This window comes from Helianthus annuus, chromosome 6 (genome assembly GCF_002127325.2).
Source record: "Helianthus annuus cultivar XRQ/B chromosome 6, HanXRQr2.0-SUNRISE, whole genome shotgun sequence".
Lineage (NCBI taxonomy): Eukaryota > Viridiplantae > Streptophyta > Magnoliopsida > Asterales > Asteraceae > Helianthus > Helianthus annuus.
Window position 1 is genome coordinate 44,300,493 of NC_035438.2, and position 17,856 is coordinate 44,318,348.

A 17,856-nucleotide genomic window follows, 5' to 3' on the forward strand; every position below is an offset into this window, starting at 1 on the left:
GTACCGGTGTCATACCAGGTATATTCGATACCGGTACCCACTTTTGGTTGATTTTTGTCTGACAAAAAGGGGCCTGTCGTGACAAAGGATTGATATGCAAAGTAGAATATATAACTAGATTGACAAGTAGCTAAATTTATTAGAATAATCTATTACTATGGATATAACAAACAATCCATGTAATTTAGTCTATAACATTGCCATAAGTCAAAAATTTATTAGAAAAATCGAAAACTATTATTATCTTTCAAGATTATCATACATAAATTACTTTATGCTTGAAACGCTCGAGCTCGGCTTGTTACATACTATCAGCTTGTTTTGATCCTTAAGCTCAACTTGAACAATCTCAAGCCAAGATTGTGTAGTACAATAAAAGCAGGAATCAATTCAGTCTTTGATCTTTTTAGCAGCACCTAAAAAACCAAGAGCAATATCCCTCATTGATGGCCTAGAGTGAGGGCTCTTACGCAGGCATGAGAATGCTACCTCAACAAGTGATTCTACTTCCTCAGCAATTTGTTCCTCAGGTGGAGCAAGGCGTTGGTCCGGAATTCCAGTCCAAGATACTCCTTTCATGTCTTGTGATGAAGAGAGGAAATCTCCAGGATGCTTTCCCATTATAATTTCTAGTGTTAGTACCCCAAAGCTGTAGACATCACACTTTTCGTTCACTTCCATCGTGTATGCAAGTTCTGCACACAAAAAAAGGTCAACATCTTGTATATACAAAATCATGTTTATTTTAGAGTATGCGTACCTGGAGCAGCATAACCAAAGGTTCCAGCAAATGAGGTCCAATTAGAGGAGTCTGGCTTTAATAGTCTGGACGTGCCAAAATCAGATATATGAGCAACCCAATCCAAATCGAATAAAACATTGCTGCTCGATAAATCTCTGTGGATTATTGGTTGTGAACAATCATGGTGCATATAGGATAAGGCCTTTGCAATACCTTTAACAGCCATCACCCTTTTTTTCCAATCAAATTCAACAGCTCGTTCTATGTGATTCAGTACCTTCCTTAAGCTTCCCCCCGCCAAGAACTCATAGACCAAAAATGAGTGTCTTGAATGTGAACAAAATCCGTAGAGCTTGACAATGTTTTGATGACGTATTTCAATCAATGCTCGGATCTCATTTTCAAAACTCTTGAGATTTTGTGACTCACTGTCTTCTAGTGTGTGAATTTTTTTCACCGCCAAGACTTGTGTTAATAATTCTGCTTTATAAACAGTTCCATGTCCACCAACCCCAACAATATGCTTTGAGTCAAAGTCATCTAAGGCTTCAATGATGCTTTCATACACCATTTTCCCATCATAGCTCCAGATAGTAAAAGGGTTCGTTTCAGTCACTTGTGTCCTAACTGTATCATTTGTATTTGTTTTGTGGAGATAACAGAATATGACACCAACAAAAAACAAAAACAACATGCATCCCAAAGTAGGAAATATGATTAGAATCATATTCTTTTTATTACCTTGGTTTCTTTCTTGGATGGGACAATCTAAACCTGTATTATTTCCACATAATCGCTTGTTATGTCCAAGTGCCACCATTGGAGCATCTTCAAAAGCTCGCATCTTCGGAAGTGGTCCCTCTAGCTGATTGAAAGATACATCAACTGTAGTTAAACTCAACATTTCAGTGAAACTTGAAGGAATAGAGCTTGTGAGGTAATTATGAGAGAGATTTAATGTCTGTAGAAACTGTAGAACCCCAAGCTGAGAAGGTAAGCTCCCAGTTAAATAATTTTCACTTATGTCAAGAGATTCTAACTTTTCCAACTTGGAAATATGCACCGGAATAACTCCCTCAAATTTGTTACTGCTTAAGTTCAAGCTCCTTAACTTTATGCATTCTCCTATATTTTCATTGATAGGGCCAGAAAGAGAATTCTTCCCCAGGTTAAGTTCTTCCAAGCTGTACAAATCTCTCAGTTGTGAAGGAATTGAACCAGATAACTTATTGTCATCTAGGTACATGTACATCAATGAGCTTAATCTTTCAAAGCTCTTTGGGATTTCACCAACTAAGTGATTTGATGAGAGATGCAGCTTGACTAATCTTGTTGCTCCTCCTAGCTCTGTAGATATTTTTCCAGACAAATTGTTGTTGGATATCTTTAAGCTAGTTAAATTGGGACAGTGCCCCCAGTTACTAGACACCTCACCATAGAAATTATTATTGCTCAAATCTATATAATCCATCTCAGGATATATCCCAAAATCTTCCGAGATGTTTCCAGTCAGTTGGTTTCCATTTAGCCGAACTCTTCGTAAGCTGGTACAGTTTTTAAGGCTCTTTGGTACAGGACCTGAGAAGAAATTGTTCGCCCCACCTAACTTTTTAAGAAGTCTGGAAACACAGATTGCGTTCGGTAAATGACCAGAGAGCATGTTTTGGGCTACCCTGAACTCTTCCATCCTAGTTAGATTCATATCTTGAGGAATAGAACCTACAAGATTATTCCCGAACAAGTTAAACGTAACAAAAGCTGTTCTCTTTCCTAGTTCAGGAGGTATGAGGCCACTGAATTGGTTCAAACTTAAGTCCAACACTTTAAGATCGGTGAAATTGGCAATATAATCTGGAATTGAGCCAGATATATGGTTTTCACCAAAGTGCATCCTTTCTAACCTACTGAAATTTCGGAAGGTAATTGGAATGGTACCGGTGATAAGGTTCTTGCCAATCTGAAGATCTATGAGATCCCTGGCCCCAACAAGTTCGGGTGGGATGGACCCAGAGAGTTTATTATCATACAGACAAAGGTAAACGAGATTGGTTAAATTTCCTAGTGTTGAAGGAATCACCCCAGTAAGATTATTTGAAGAAATGTCAAGTTTCCAGATCTTTAGAAGTGTCCCAATATCTGGAGGGATGGATCCCATAAGTTCATTTTTAGATAAGTTAAGCTGAGTTAAGCTTTTGATGGCGCCAATGCTATTTGGAATACGACCACTAAGACAATTTGTGTTCAAATCAACGACAATTATCTTTGTGATGTTACCTATGCTATTTGGGATATGACCAGTAAGAAGATTTCTGTTCACATAAAGGTATAGCAAAGATGGTAGCATTCCTATCTCTGATGGAATCACCCCTGAGAGCTTATTACTAGACAAGTCAAGATATATGAGCTCAGACATGTTCCCAATGCTGGAAGGAATGTGGCCATAGAGAGAGTTAAATGAAAGATCAAAATATTCAAGATCCCTTAATGACCATGTATCAAGATCATCAAGTGTACCTGTTAAGTTTAAATCCTGAATTCTGATGCTTGTTACAACACTTTCGGCGGATGCAGCACGGTTACTGCATCCAATTCCTATCCAATTATCATGGCACGGGTTGCTTCCGGTCCATGAAGAAAGAAATGACCGGCTTTGTTTATCAAGGCTGGCTTTCCATTTCAAAAGCGCAGATGCTGCTTCATTTGTTGGTTGAGAAGTTGCAAGTGAGGGGACACAGAAACTAGTATAACAAGAAAATAATAATATTATTGCAACAGGGAGCGACATCAAAGATCCTCTGATTAGAAGTAGAAGTCGCTGATGAGATTGTTTACCTCTCATTTCATAACAGGAATTAAAAGATAGCAAAGAACACGTCATGACTTGCTTAAAGAAAAAAGTACTACAGGCTGACCTATCACTTTATCATGATAAATGTGAGTTGTTTAGTTTTAGACTTGTTAACAGGCTTCGGTTACTTTTAACAATAATTGACGCACGCCACACCTTTTTCTTTGATACAAGTGTCATTTTCTTATGTACATTTGAAGCACATGTATACTTGCAGCTTTTGATGAACCTCACATTAAATGAACTAGTGGGTTACACACGCGCTATGTGACGGGGCAACCCAATTTTTAATGAAAATGTTGACGCAATAGTAAAAATAACATTAATGGTAGGAAATCGTTTAATATTGGTTCGGTTCATTAAGATATCGACACTTACCGAAAGAGAAACAAAAAAAAAAGTCAAGATACGACCAAAAAAATACCGAGATGTGTTTATATCGATCGAAACAATAAAAATGAATATCAATTTCGGTAGTGACGTTGTTCGGTCAGTATTAGACCGTTTGTTTTGTTAAATGTAATACACCACGTTCAATTTAAAGTTGAAAAAGAAAAAGAAAAACCAAAAAATAGAAACAAAAAAGAAAATATGAAAAAAAATTACAAAAGACAAAAATTATTAAAGGACAAAATATACTAGAAGTTTATAAATTACATATAATGATGTATATGTGTTTGTTTATGTAGTACATTATTCACAAAGGAACAAATATAAAATTTATGAACGAAATGTTGGAAAATTGTGAAAATAACATTTTTCACAAATATAGGAAAATGATTTTTTCCTATTTTGGACTAGAAATAAATATAATAAAATGAGCGGGTTTTATATATTTATTTGTGGGTTTGTGTTCTATGTCGGAAGAGCTTCGCAACGAACTAACCACGTCCAAAACGGAGCTAAGATGAATGAGATATCGATGCTCAAAGTTTGGTGTTTGAAACTTGAATGCTGAAATAAGTGGGAAAGTGGCACCTTGTCCCACATCTGATGAGAGATGGAACTTAAAGGGGTATTTAAGTGGGAACTCTCCATCCTTATTGTTTCATGGAAGCACTCACTAGTTTACTCGCGAAGGGTGCAGAGGACCCTGGCTTGTGCGCGCGCGCGTGGCGTGGGCGATGAGGCGCAATGTGGCGAACTTTGCACTTCGCACGCTCGCATCGCCGAGAGCCGCCTTTGTATTTTTTACCGCTTGCGCGTGGTGGAGCACAAGGGTTGCAAGGACCAAGTGGTAGGTGATGTGGCGCATGACGTGGCAGTCATGCGCATGCGCGCGCGAGTACACATGGCATGGAGGCGCGTGGTTGCCCATGGTGCATGGGGCCTGATGTGACGTGCGCGGCGCACCATAGTGAGCCAAAACGGCACGACTGTGTGGCGTGCTCGTAGAGGCTTACAGGTGACGTGGCACACGCGCGCATGAGCTTGAGTCAGTGTGGCGCACGCGCGCATGGCAGTGAGCCAAGAGGACGCACCGCGCATGAGCGTGTAGACCAGCACGCGCGCACCAGTGTGTCTTGCGCGGTCAGACGCTTCCAGCAGCAGTTAATGCAGTGCAGTTACGTTTCAGCATTCAAAACTGACGAAGTAAATGCGTTTGACTAAGAATTAAGTGACGAATTTGTGACAACCCTCACTAAACCAGGTATCCGTACGATTTAATTAATAATTAATTGCTGCTTAATTACTGTGCTTAACTGAAATTGCTGACGAACTGCTACTTGATTTCTAGTACTTGTATATTCCTGCATCATACTTTGATTTCCGTCACTACATTATTTACACGTTGAACCTTAGTGACAAACATGATGCACTAAAGCACAGTAGCATTAGAACGGATAACCTATTGAACATGCTGATAAAGCCAGCATCAGGCAGACACTGCCTCTAAGGGCCTGTATGAGCCAGAAATATTTTACTACACCCATAGTGAGTGTAGGGATACAAGGGTTGTAGAATTGCGTCTCTAGGAGTAAGATATAATGACTGGATGTGCCTAAAACGTACTCTAAGCGCGAAACACGGCACTTTTATTAACATACTAGCTTCTGGCTAACTAATAAAGTGCCAAAACATGAGGAAAATATTCCTGACACTTTGCAGAATGAGTTGTGTCACTAAAAATATTATTTACGACACTTAAAAGCTTACTTAAGCACTTTAACGGATTACTATCCAACCGAACAACCGGACTATACCCGGAACATAAAAATATTGACAATAATATTATTGGTCTTTTTCTGAGCCAGTTAGGGTCCCTGAATACCCTAACACCCACGTTAAAGCACAACATGTGACTAACTAAGTTAACCCCTAATCTAACTTGGATTAACGTAACTAAACTCCAACTATCTACTTGAAATCGAACCAAGACCCCCCCCCCCATGTAATCGGCCTAACTAGAGGGGACAACAAGAGTACAAGACTTGATTAAAATATTGTTGTGCATAATATCTAGGGAACATTGAATCCATTGGACTAAACTCTCCTAATTGTCTATAAGTAACCACACTTAACACAAGAGTTCATACACTTCACATTTCACCCAACCAACTTTCTCTCTCTCCCTCCAAGAGCTACGACCGAACACCCCCTTGTCTCTACATCATTTGTCGGCTCTTGATCATTCCATTCCAACATCATACAAGTCTTACGGGTCACGCATAAGGAGTCTTGGAGCAAGCGGAAGGCAAAGGACCTCGATATCTTGCTTTTATCCACCACCTTTTCGCATAGATTCTTCCCTAGCCCCGAGCTAGAGGTATAACACTTAATACACCCTCTCGAACTAATCTAAGGTGGTTAATAAGATTTGTAACGGTTAAAACTCGGAAACTTGCATTTTAAATCTTTAAAGTCTACTAAATACATGAATCTTATTGGTTAAAAGCTTAATAGTTGTGTAAAAGTTGTAGTATTTGAAAGTTGTGATTATTTAGGCCCGATCTACGTTGTGGTAGCTCGGATCACCATTTAACCCGGTTCGGTTAAGATCATGGATCTTGACATAAGCTTGTTTCGGACGGTACAAGGGTTAAAAGGTGAAACTCTACCACACGAGAAGCATGAACTTGTGTAAAAGTATTTTTACTTATAAAATAGTGTTTAAAACTAGCGGATCTACGAATCTGCAAGTGGTATCTTCAAAGGACCAAGTGTCGAGAAAATCATGTTTTCTAAAAGTCGGATAACACACTAACAAGCATGATTTTTACAAACCACAAGTGTATAAACACTTGTGAAATGAAAAGTTTCGACAAAATAACGATCTTTGTAAAAGATGACGGGAAGTTGTAAAGATGGATTTATTCTAAAAACGAGGTTTTTACAAGATTAAACTATTTTATACAAAGATCCACAAAATATAACGGGATCTACACTATAGTTTTCGGAAAAACTACAAGTTCATGCGATTATGCAATTTACATACTTGTCGACTAGTTTGATGTGTCACAAATTGTTGATTGAATCAAGAAGTTGTTGAAATGATTTTTGTAAAAGAAAATGATACGCTTGAAAGCGTGGCCACCTCCAGTTACAGGGGAAACTCTGGCGAAATTTTCCTAAAAACCTAACACTTAGAATTATTTACAAGTGTTAGAATTATTTTGATATGTTTTCAAAATATATTTCGCCATGACTTTATTTACAAATATTCGGAGGTGGGATTTTCACAAAATTAAACGTGATAAATATATATTTGGTAAATATATTTTTCACAACACTGTTTATGATTATTTTGTGAAAATACACAAATATTATTTTTAGAGTAAAAATAATATTTGCAAACGTTGACGAATCCAAAATAATACGAACGCTTTCACGATGAACATATAAGTTACAACGGTAAGTATTATTACCACACGATTACTAAAACGTAACTTACGCATTATACGGAAATGATTATGAACGTATATTTTATCAACGTATTATTTTTGGGGAAAAATTATGTGAAATGGAAATATAATGTTTTTGAGAAAAATACTTATATTTGGAATTAGAAATAAAAATATATTAAGTGAGACTTAATATTATAAATTGAACGCACATGTATTAAATCCCCCATCCTTGGGAAGGAGATTAACTACCAAGTACATGCAAAATATAAACACGGAATAGTTGTCTAACTATTTCCCAAAAACCTAAACTATAAAGCTAAGGCACGGCCATCCGTCTAATAGAATTAGTACATGTAGGTCGTCGCACAGCTGACATTCGGAGTACTTGGTAGAGACGCACTGACTGTGAGTTCATGTCCCCCTTTTCTCTTAACTGTTTTCAGTTTTCTAAACTGCGGGGGTGAAATACATGTTACTATGATTATGAATAAGTTTATACATGGTATGGTTAGCGTAAGGAGGTTATTACTTAGATCATGTGAATGGGTAGGCAGAAACTTGAGGTCATTAATCCTCAGGGTAGGACCGAGGGGCAGGAGCGATAGATCTATTTGGGTGTAGCGAGCCCAGTCCCAGGCCCAGCATAACGGACCTCGGGATGACTTTGTACCCGACACATAAATCTGCTAGGTTTGAGCCTTCCTACTTGCATTTCACACATATCAATGGCCTTGCAAACCATTGGTGATCTCTTTTTCCTTATTTGCTACATACCAGGATTTTCGATAAATACAAAGGTTTATTTACTCACTTACACATGAACTCGCTCAACATTATTGTTGATTTTTCAACTTACATGTATTTCAGGGAATTAAAAGATCTGGCACGGTATGGCACGTTTTCCCGCTGCACTAGTTCCCAAGATCATCCAGGGTTTAGGGAATGTGACTCTTTCCTGGACAAGTCACAGTCCTTAAACTGTGTTTAGGTTATGTTTAAGTTGTATTGTTTGTTGAACAAGGTTATGGTTGTTAGGGCGTGATCCCGTTTTAAAACAATGGTACTGTATTTGATTTTAAAACTTAATGGATGATTCTTGCATGTTTTAATTCATATAGCTTTGTTATGATTAAGCTATGGTATTAAGAAGTCACACCAAATTAACCACGCTTCCGCAAAGCCAGGGTGTGACAGAATTAAAGTACATTAAAGACGTCTAATGCAGTTTAATTCTCCATTAACTCATTTTTTCAGTTTCGTCTTCACCTGCAACTATAAATAGGGTGCTACCCTATTGCAGAAAACACACCGAAAATCAACAGCAAATTGCAATCTTCTCTCTGAAATCTTCATCTTCTTCAAGCGTTCGAGGTATACCTTCAGGTTGGAGTCAAGACTGGCAGTGCAACTGCTTGCGGCTGTTGTATCCTGGAAAAAAACGTGTTCTCCTGGGAGACACGGAATTTGTTTTAAGTGACTCGTGTCTAACACGATCCTCAGCCAAGAACAGTTTCGTCTGTTCGAGATTTCTGATCTTGTTTTTCATTTTTTCTGTTTTAATAGTATTGTATTTATTTTGTTTCTGATTAGTTCTTGTAATTCAAGTTAATAAAGGATTTTTTTTATTTATTTTACACGAACGGATTCCTACAATCTTAAAACAAATTTTTAAAACACCGTTCGTGTAGAATCACAAACATATTCTGCTGTGAATTCGAACCAGTTTTGAATGCATACAGTTGTGTTTTAAAAAACAGATTTTTTTTCTCTGTTTTGATTCAAAGAGTCGACTTTGTCAAAACAGAACTCTGTTCTTCTACTCCTTCTTCGTCTTTGGGTTCTAAGATCTTCTCTTGTAGTCTTCAAAGTTGGACTTAGAAGCTACGAGGCTGATTTTGTTACTTATCGAGTTTGTTAGTAAAATAATAAATCAGCACATTTATTATTCTAATAGTTTTATTAACTTGGTTTTGTGGAATTTTTCAGAATGTCGACTTAAAATACCAACGTCAACGTTGTTGTCGGTACCCCTGCTGAACGACCCGAGAAGTTCTCGGGTCTCCACTTCAAAAGGTGGCAACAGAAGATGTTCTTCTACTTGACCACCATGAACCTTGCGAGGATCTTGACGGAAACCACTCCCCAACCTGCGGAAGGGGAGACCGATGCTCAGGCTCTGAGCGCGGTAGAGGCGTGGAAGTACTCGGATTTCATATGTCGAGGCTATGTACTCAGCGGTCTCTCGGATGCACTGTATAATGTGTACTATAATATCAAGACTTCCAAAGAATTATAGGAGTCCTTGGATAAAAAGTACAAAACGGAGGATGCGGGAACAAAGAAATTTGTTGTCGCCCGTTTCTTGGACTTCAAAATGGTTGATAACAAGACTGTTATGAACCAAGTCCAAGAGTTGCAAATTATACTTCATGACATCCATGCTGAGGGAATGGTACTTAGCGAGACATTTCAAGTGGCAGCCATGATTGAGAAATTACCTCATGCTTGGTTGGATTTTAAGAATTATCTTAAACACAAGCGGAAGGAAATGACGATTGAGGAACTTGTCGTCCGTCTCCATTCCCCTGTCCCAGACTCATTTGAGTTCCTGACATCCGCATTTTCGCATATACAAGGAGTGCAGCACCATTCACACGACGCCGACCCTGATACGGCATCATCAGCTGCACCGGTTCCCGCACACAGCTTTGAGTTTAATCACAGTATTGAGGGTGATCCTGTTCTTCCATCTGGTTTTGATCCAGACCATGACCTTGAGTTCATACACTTAGACCAGCCCTTGGAGGATCCTGTAACCCCCCATGATGGTTGATCCAGCTGATTTTGAGATGGAGTTTGTTGATCCGGAGCCAGCCGTGGCCCCTGAGCCAGGCGTTGCTCCTAACACCGCATTGGAGCATGGCCCTGTTCATGCCGATGCACCTGCTGTTGCTCCTTGATTGATCATCTGCTTGGACGAGAGAAAATTTGGGGTAACTGTGCAAGACAATTTATTATTACGGGGGCCCACGTAATAACGACTTGAAGTGCACAGAAATCCTGGTGGACTCTGTGGGTCAAGCTAATGAAAACCAATGTGGCAGGAAATAACTCGAACACGAATGACCAAGGCGATGAAGCCTCGAGTTCATTCTATTTCAAGCAACAAGCCAAATTGGCAAGCCTATGTGAAGGCTCATAAATTTATTTCCCCACCCATACATTGAGTATATTTACGTGTAAAATTGGGTGATTACATGATGGCTTATGGTGCCATATATCTCATAGATAATTGGAATGTTGTCTAACCCGCTTCATGCCATTTCGGCAGAAGAGAATGCCACCCAGGCGTGACACAAACACCAGTACGTTGCCAAGGCTAGAAGCCGAGCTGCGAAGACGCAACTCACAGGCAATTACACGACATGAAGCTCTCCGCTTTAAGCACAGCGATGGCACTACTCGAAATAACCCCCCCCCAACTGATCGAACCTATAAGCAGTTCCTGAACTGCAAGCCTTTGAACTTCGACGAAACAGGAAGCGCCATTGCATTTGTTCGTTGGTCCGAAAAGATTGACTCCATTCTAAGAATGACTAACTGTTCGCCCCAACAGAGTGTTACCTTTACCTTGGGGTCATTTCTAGATGGCACACTCTCATGATAGGATCTTCAGATTCAGACCCTTGGTACAGGTGCTGCTTATGCACTGAGCTGGGACGAGCTCAAGGAAATGACTGAGGAGAAATGTGGTTCTAAGACTGGAATAACAGAAGCTTGAGATGGAGTCCTGGAATTTGAAAATGGATTAACCAGAGATTCCTGAACATGTCCAGCGATCGCACGACTTGCCTAAGGTCGGCCCCCTACTAAGTCATTGATGTTGTATGATACAGTTGGGTACGTGTAAACCTTACATTCTGGTCTCGACTTGTGGCAATGTAATCGCAGTGATCTATTGTTTATGTTCTATGACATGGGATGTTATGTGGCTGATTTATTTATATCATGACATGTTAAGTGCTAATATTGTTGAATACATACGTACATTTCACCTGCTATGACCTAACCTACGTGAAACATCTTTTAGAAGATGCCACCAAGACGCGAAATGCGCATGCCCACCTCAGAGGCGGAACTTCAAGAGATAATTGCTGCAGCTATAGCACAACACGAGGCCCTACGCTCTGAACCTAGCAGAGGTACCTCAGAAAATAACGGTTGTCCCTACTGGCACTTCCTCAACTACAAGCCTCCGAAGTTCGACGGCACTGGAGGTGCCATAGCTTTTGTGAAATGGATTGAAAGTATGGATTCCATCTTTCGAACGAGTGGTTGTACGCCAGAACAACAAGTCCTATACGTTTCTGAGTTGTTTCAAGATGGAGCTCGACTATGGTGGAACCTTCAGGTTCAAATAAAGGGCGAAACCGCAGCATATGCATTATTATGGGATGAACTGAAGGGAATGATGCATAAGAAGTATTGCTCCCAAGCGGAAACCCAGAAGTTGGAAGGGGAATTCCAGAGCCTGATGATGGAAGGTCCAAAAATGTTGGGATACATGCAAAGACTTCATGACTTGGCACGAGTTGTTCCCCACTTAGCGGAACCAGAAATGAGGAAATTGGGACAGTTCATTTGGGAACTGGCACCACAAGTCTTGAGCTTGATGACAGCATCTACGCCACCAACAACTATTGCTGCAAGCATGATGGGTTTGGCACTCGTTACAGAAGCAATTAGACTAGAAAAACTTGCAAACCCCGACAAGAAGAAGGAAACTCCAGGGGAGACATCCGAGAAGAACAAAAGAAAGTTCATGAATTTCAAGTAGGTAATCGGGCAAATAACAAGAACAAGGCCAAAAAGGAAAGGGGGTACAGGGGTAAACTACCTAAGTGCGAAGAATGCCCGCGCCATCATATCGGGGCATGCAAAAATGGAAAGTGTGATAACTGTGGCAGGGTGGGACACTACAAGGAGGAGTGTTACCGCCGGAAGAAACGTGGAAATCAAGGTCAAGATGGTAGTGGAAAACACGAAGTAAACAACGACCACAGTAACTATCAGGACGGAAGTGGAGATATGGGGCACCTTGGGAAGGATTGCCCAAGAGAGGTTAACCAAGACCATGAAGGAGCTTCCCACATCGGAGCTTGTGAAGCATGCCAGGATCCAGGCGTGATCACTGGTACGTTCTTTATTAACCGAAACTTTTGCATCTATTTTGTTTGACACTGGTGCCGACTATAGCTTCGTGTCATTAGAATTTAAGAATATGCTTGGTTTAGCCGCTAGTAAGTTAGATACTCCGTACTCGATTGAATTGGCGAATGGGAAGTTAGTAGAAGCTAATGAGGTGATTCGAGGTTGCGTAATCGAATTGGGAGAGCGTGAGTTCGCTCTAGATCTACTACCAGTCCAGTTGGGAAGCTTCGACGTGGTAGTAGGAATGGATTGGTTATCCAGTAACAAGGCAGAGATAGTTTGTCATGAGAAGGTCGTTCGTATCCCGACCGAAGATGGTGAGACCATTGTTGTTCATGGAGAGAAGCGTGAGACGCCGTTGAAGATTATCAGCTGCTTGAAAGCAAGAAAGTGTTTGCAGAAAGGATGTGTTGCTTTCCTGGCACACATTGTGGATAAGAAAGCTGAAGAACCAAAGATCGAAGACATCCCTGTCGTGAGGGAGTACCCAGAAGTCTTCCCAGAAGATTTGCCTGGCTTGCCGCCTCAAAGGCAAGTGGAATTTCGCATTGACTTAGTTCCAGGCGCCGCGCCTGTGGCTAAGGCACCCTACAGACTTGCTCCGTCTGAGATGCAAGAACTGTCGACACAACTTCAAGAGTTGTTAGACAAGGGATTTATCCGGCCGAGCTTCTCGCCTTGGGGAGCTCCAGTTTTTTTTGTCAAGAAGAAGGACGGTAGTTTCCGTATGTGCATTGACTACAGAGAGTTGAACAAGCTGACGATCAAGAATAGGTATCCCCTGCCAAGAATCGATGATCTGTTTGACCAACTACAAGGTTCAAGATTTTATTCAAAGATCGATCTCCGATCTGGATACCATCAGTTAAGGATACAGGAGGAGAGTATCCCAAAGACAGCCTTCAGAACTCGATATGGACACTACGAGTTTCTCGTTATGCCGTTTGGTTTGACAAACGCACCTGCAGTGTTCATGGACTTGACGAATCGATTTTTTAAGCCGTATTTGGATAAGTTCGTGATTGTATTCATCGATGATATTTTGATTTACTCAAAGACAAAGGCTGAGCACGAGCAGCATTTAAGAGCCATTCTGGAGCTGCTAAAGAAGGAACAGTTGTACGCCAAGTTCTCTAAGTGCGAGTTTTGGCTAAGAGAAGTGCAATTCCTTGGGCACGTGGTAAACGGAGATGGAATCCACGTGGATCCAACCAAGATCGAGGTGATCAAGGATTGGGAAACGCTAAAAACGCCGACCGAGATTCGGCAATTCTTGGGTTTGGCTGGCTATTACCGAAGATTCATTGAGGATTTTTCAAAGATCGCTCAACCATTGACGCTCCTCACTCAGAAGGACAAGAAGTTTGATTGGGGAATCAAACAGGAAGAAGCATTTCAGATATTGAAAGATAAGCTTTGCAACGCGCCAATCTTAGCCCTACCGGAAGGTACAAATGATTTTGTGGTATACTGCGACGCATCGCGTCAAGGATTGGGCTGTGTGTTGATGCAACGCCAAAAGGTTATTGCCTACGCGTCACGCCAGCTGAAGGTACATGAAAAGAACTATACCACACATGATTTGGAGCTAGGCGCAGTAATTTTTGCACTAAAGATCTGGAGACACTACCTTTATGGTACGAAGTGCACAATCTTCACAGATCACAAGAGCCTCCAGCACATATTCAACCAGAAGGAGTTGAACATGAGGCAACGACGATGGGTAGAACTGTTGAATAACTACGACTGCGAGAATAAGTATCATCCAGGGAAGGCGAATGTGGTCGCCGATGCCCTAAGTCGAAAAGAGAGGATCAAGCCCATAAGGGTTAGGGCTTTGGAGATGATTATTCAGACCGATCTTTCCTTACGCATTCGTACAGCGCAGAAAGAAGCTCTCAAGGAAAGAAACCTTGAAGAAGAGTATCTCCGTGGGATGGAGAAGTTATTAGTACCAAACAAGGAAGGAACGTTGTGTTTTGAGAAAAGGATTTGGGTTCCTTTGTTTGGAGGTTTAAGGAAGGTTATTTTCGATGAAGCTCACAAGTCGCGGTACTCTATCCATCCTGGAGCGGATAAGATGTACCAGGATCTTAAAGATTACTATTGGTGGCCTAGGATGAAAGGCGATGTTGCTATTTATGTGAGCAAATGTTTAACATGCGCCAAAGTTAAGGCGGAATACCAGAAGCCTTCGGGACTTCAGCAGCAACCAGAGATTCCCAAGTGGAAGTGGGAACAAATCTCTATGGATTTTATTACGAAGTTGCCAAGAACGCCAAGAGGCCATGACACTATTTGGGTAATAGTGGACCGCTTAACGAAGTCAGCACACTTCCTACCTATCCGAGAGAAGGATAATACGAGCAAACTGGCCGAAATTTACATGAGAGAGATTGTTACACGCCATGGAGTACCTCTCTCAATCATCTCCGATAGAGACGGAAGGTTCGTATCGAGGATATGGCAATCCTTCCAGGAAGCTTTTGGCTCAAAGTTGAATCTGAGCACCGCGTTTCACCCGCAGACCGACGGTCAAAGCGAGCGGACGATTCAGACGTTGGAGGACATGCTGAGAGCATGTGTTATGGATTTGGGCGGTAGCTGGGATAAGCATTTGCCTTTGGTTGAGTTCTCATACAACAACAGCTACCACACCAGTATTGGTGTCGCGCCATTCGAAGCTTTATATGGGCGCGAGTGCAGATCACCGCTTTGTTGGGCTGACGCAGGTGATAGACAATTGGTTGGTCCTGAAGTAGTCCAGGAAACCACCGACAAGATCGCACAAATCCGAGATCGCATCAGTGCGGCTCGTGACAGGCAGAAAGCCTACGCGGATCGAAGCAGGAAACCTCTAGAGTTTGAGGTTGGTGAGATGGTTTTGTTGAAGGTATCACCCTGGAAGGGTGTGGCACGCTTTGGGAAACGTGGAAAGTTGAACCCGAGGTATATTGGACCATTCAAGATCTTGGAGAGAATCGGGTTAGTAGCTTACAAGTTGGATTTACCTGCTGAACTGAATGGTGTTCACGATACATTCCATGTATCCAATCTGAAGAAGAGTCCAACTCAAGTTACCGTTGCCATTCCCACCGACGAAATTCATGTTGACGACACGCTCCATTTCGTTGAAGAACCTGTTGAGGTCACGGATTGGAAAGTAAACAAGACCCGCCGGAGCAGTGTCAAGCTCGTCAAAGTTCGTTGGAATGCTAGACACGGTCCTGAATTCACCTGGGAGCGTGAGGACCGAATGAAAGAGAGATACCCCCACCTATTTCCTGAGAACCCTGCTTCTACAAGCAGAACTTAAAATTTCGGGACGAAATTTCTTTAACCGGGGGAGAATGTGACAACCCTCACTAAACCAGGTATCCGTACGATTTAATTAATAATTAATTGCTGCTTAATTACTGTGCTTAACTGAAATTGCTGACGAACTGCTACTTGATTTCTAGTACTTGTATATTCCTGCATCATACTTTGATTTCCGTCACTACATTATTTACACGTTGAACCTTAGTGACAAACATGATGCACTAAAGCACAGTAGCATTAGAACGGATAACCTATTGAACATGCTGATAAAGCCAGCATCAGGCAGACACTGCCTCTAAGGGCCTGTATGAGCCAGAAATATTTTACTACACCCATAGTGAGTGTAGGGATACAAGGGTTGTAGAATTGCGTCTCTAGGAGTAAGATATAATGACTGGATGTGCCTAAAACGTACTCTAAGCGCGAAACACGGCACTTTTATTAACATACTAGCTTCTGGCTAACTAATAAAGTGCCAAAACATGAGGAAAATATTCCTGACACTTTGCAGAATGAGTTGTGTCACTAAAAATATTATTTACGACACTTAAAAGCTTACTTAAGCACTTTAACGGATTACTATCCAACCGAACAACCGGACTATACCCGGAACATAAAAATATTGACAATAATATTATTGGTCTTTTTCTGAGCCAGTTGGGGTCCCTGAATACCCTAACACCCGCGTTAAAGCACAACATGTGACTAACTAAGTTAACCCCTAATCTAACTTGGTTTAACGTAACTAAACTCCAACTATCTACTTGAAATCGAACCAAGACCCCCCCCCCATGTAATCGGCCTAACTAGAGGGGACAACAAGAGTACAAGACTTGATTAAAATATTGTTGTGCATAATATCTAGGGAACATTGAATCCATTGGACTAAACTCTCCTAATTGTCTATAAGTAACCACACTTAACACAAGAGTTCATACACTTCACATTTCACCCAACCAACTCTCTCTCTCTCCCTCCAAGAGCTACGGCCGAACACCCCCTTGTCTCTACATCATTTGTCGGCTCTTGATCATTCCATTCCAACATCATACAAGTCTTACGGGTCACGCATAAGGAGTCTTGGAGCAAGCGGAAGGCAAAGGACCTCGATATCTTGCTTTTATCCACCACCTTTTCGCATAGATTCTTCCCTAGCCCCGAGCTAGAGGTATAACACTTAATACACCCTCTCGAACTAATCTAAGGTGGTTAATAAGATTTGTAACGGTTAAAACTCGGAAACTTTCATTTTAAATCTTTAAAGTCTACTAAATACATGAATCTTGTTGGTTAAAAGCTTAATAGTTGTGTAAAAGTTGTAGTATTTGAAAGTTGTGATTATTTAGGCCCGATCTACGTTGTGGTAGCTCGGATCACCATTTAACCCGGTTCGGTTAAGATCATGGATCTTGACATAAGCTTGTTTCGGACGGTACAAGGGTTAAAAGGTGAAACTCTACCACACGAGAAGCATGAACTTGTGTAAAAGTATTTTTACTTATAAAATAGTGTTTAAAACTAGCGGATCTACGTATCTGCAAGTGGTATCTTCAAAGGACCAAGTGTCGAGAAAATCATGTTTTCTAAAAGTCGGATAACACACTAACAAGCATGATTTTTACAAACCACAAGTGTATAAACACTTGTGAAATGAAAAGTTTCGACAAAATAACGATCTTTGTAAAAGATGACGGGAAGTTGTAAAGATGGATTTATTCTAAAAACGAGGTTTTTACGAGATTAAACTATTTTATACAAAGATCCACAAAATATAACGGGATCTACACTATAGTTTTCGGAAAAACTACAAGTTCATGCGATTATGCAATTTACATACTTGTCGACTAGTTTGATGTGTCAGAAATTGTTGATTGAATCAAGAAGTTGTT

The 17,856-nt window shown here is 40.8% G+C and overlaps 1 protein-coding gene across 1 annotated transcript; it reads right to left on the reverse strand.

The window, feature by feature from the left end:
* Positions 1-214: 214 nt before the first annotated feature.
* Positions 215-3,681, reverse strand: LOC110865328 (MDIS1-interacting receptor like kinase 2). The gene is made up of 2 exons (XM_022114572.2): positions 761-3,681; positions 215-695 (listed from the first exon to the last, which is right to left on the reverse strand). Exons 1-2 carry the CDS (start codon positions 3,618-3,620, stop codon positions 391-393), a joined length of 3,165 nt encoding a protein of 1,054 aa, XP_021970264.2. The 5' UTR covers positions 3,621-3,681; the 3' UTR covers positions 215-390.
* Positions 3,682-17,856: the final 14,175 nt, after the last annotated feature.

Excerpts from the sequence above, each read along its gene's own strand:
- LOC110865328 (XM_022114572.2), bottom strand. The coding sequence starts at position 3,620 with ATGACGTGTTCTTTGCTATCTTTTAATTCCTGTTATGAAATGAGAGGT. Across the intron at positions 696-760 it reads CTTTGGTTATGCTGCTCCAG|AACTTGCATACACGATGGAA; the intron begins GTACGCATACTC and ends TTTTGTGTGCAG.